Source organism: Neophocaena asiaeorientalis, unplaced genomic scaffold (assembly GCF_003031525.2).
Source record: "Neophocaena asiaeorientalis asiaeorientalis breed wild unplaced genomic scaffold, Neophocaena_asiaeorientalis_V1.1 scaffold59, whole genome shotgun sequence".
NCBI lineage: Eukaryota > Metazoa > Chordata > Mammalia > Artiodactyla > Phocoenidae > Neophocaena > Neophocaena asiaeorientalis.
In genome coordinates, this window is record NW_020174268.1 from 8,412,142 (window position 1) to 8,414,210 (window position 2,069).

Genomic DNA, 2,069 nt, shown 5'->3' on the forward strand with positions numbered 1-2,069 from the left:
CGATGCAGGGGACACGGGTTCGTGCCCCAGTCCGGGAGGACCCCACATGCCATGGAGCGGCTGGGCCCGTGAGCCATGGCCGCTGAGCCTGCGTGTCCGGAGCCTGTGCTCCACAGCGGGAGAGGCCACAACAGTGAGAGGCCCGCGTACCGCAAAAAATAAATAAATAAAACAAATAAATAAATAAATAAAAACTAAAATGCCTTATTAAAAGCTTCACTTCCTATGAGGAAATGGTATAGTCACTGGGGAGAATCTTAGATTCATTGCATCTCCAAGTTGAAAGGCACTGAAATAGTCTACAGTTGGTCCCTGACTTATGATGGTTTGAATTACGATTTTTTGACTCATGACGGTGTGAAAGCAATACACATTAGGTAGAAATCGCACTTCAAATTTTGGATTTTGAAACTTTCCCGGGGTGGTGATATGCGGTATGATGCTCTCTCGGGATGCAGGGCAGCGAGCCGCAGCTTCCAGTCAGCCAGGTGATCACAATAGTGAACAGCCCTCACACTTACAGCCATTCTAGAGCCAGACAACCGTTCTGTTTTTCACTTTCAGCATAGTATTCAATAAATTACATGACATATTCAATACTTCATTATAAATTAGGCTTTGTGTTAGATGATTCTGTCCAACTGTAGGCTAATGTAAGTGTTCTGAGCATGTTTAAGGTAGGCTGGGCTAAGCTACGACATTCGGTAGGTTAGGTGGATTAAATGCATTTTCAATTTACTATATGATCAACTTATGATGGGTTGACTGGGACCTAACCCCAATATAGGCTGAGGAAGATCTGTACTCCAGACCCCTTGGTTTGAGATGGAGAAAATCCAAAGGGGTTAAAATCCTGGTACACTGGTTTTCAAACTTTGCATCGGAATCATCTGGATGGCTTGTTAAAACACAGATTTCTCGGCCCCATCCTAGTTTTGGATTTAGTAGAGCTGGGGGTGAAGCCCAAGAATGTGCGTTTCTACCCAGCTGCCCGGTGATGTTGAGGCTGCTGGCCCAGGAACCCTACTTTGAGAATCACTGGCCTGGCACAAAATGAGTCAGCCTGTTATTACAGAGCAGGAACCGGAACCCAGGGGTCCTGCATTCCAGGTGAGTGCCCTTCTTGGCCCATCTTCTGGTCTCATGGTTGCACCTTTCTCAGCCCTGGCTGGAAGCTCCCTTGGCTACAGTTTTCATGTTTGCACTTTCTGCCTAAGATGACCTTGCCCTTCTCACCAAAGTCATGTCTATAATGAGCCTTGAGCTTCCTAGAAAAAAAAACTTTAACAATGCTAAGTATTCCTGGCACTAACACATATTATGTAAAACATGAAAAGAGTGTTTTATGAAGAAATAATAATGCAGTGAAGGATAAATTTAAAGTAAATGCAGCAACTATACCCCAATAAAGATGTTAAAAATAAATAAATAAATAAAGTAAATGCAATCACGCCAAGGACCAAGAACCCAAAAAGTAGATCAGTGTTCTTCTGATCCTTCTACTATCATTTATGTCTACATTTATTTTGCTAAAAGCAAACAAGAAAACTGCTTACACTTACCCAGAGTGTTGGTAGCAAAGTTTTTTTCAAGTCCATCTTCCGTGAGCTCTCTCTTATTGACCATGCAACCTGCATTATTGATCTAGAAAGTACAGTTCTCATTTCAAAATAAAGGAAAATAGGGCCAAAGGACCTGTTCCCAAACCCCACAGTTCCACCACCACGCTGGTCCCACATTCATGTGACGACAACAGTTCTGCTCAACTGTCCCTTCCCTCCAAACCCCGTCCTGGAAAATGCCATCTGTGCAGCAGCCTCAGCCACGGGACTGTGCAGAGACCTCCGACGACCAGGGCTCGGCCCGGCAACCTAATTCATGATAAAGTGCCCCAGGAATTCGTCTAGACCAGCGCTGTCCAATAGAAATATATAATTTTAGGTTTTCTAGAAAGTGACCACATTAAAAAGGTAAAAAGAAACAGGTCAAATTGATTTTAATATTTTATTTAACTCAATATATCCAAAAGAGTATCATTTCAAAATGTAATCAATATAAAAATGTTAGTT

The 2,069-nt window shown here is 42.8% G+C and overlaps 1 protein-coding gene across 4 annotated transcripts in view; it reads right to left on the bottom strand.

Moving 5' to 3' along the window:
* The window catches only part of DHRS12 (dehydrogenase/reductase 12), a 37,707-nt gene that overhangs the window by 20,485 nt on the left and 15,153 nt on the right, over positions 1 to 2,069 (bottom strand). For all 4 annotated transcript variants that reach the window (XM_024755535.1, XM_024755536.1, XM_024755534.1 and 1 more), the window contains one exon: positions 1,563 to 1,644. In XM_024755535.1, the coding sequence (XP_024611303.1) occupies positions 1,563 to 1,644 (82 nt within the window). The remainder of the gene's footprint in view (positions 1 to 1,562; positions 1,645 to 2,069) is intronic.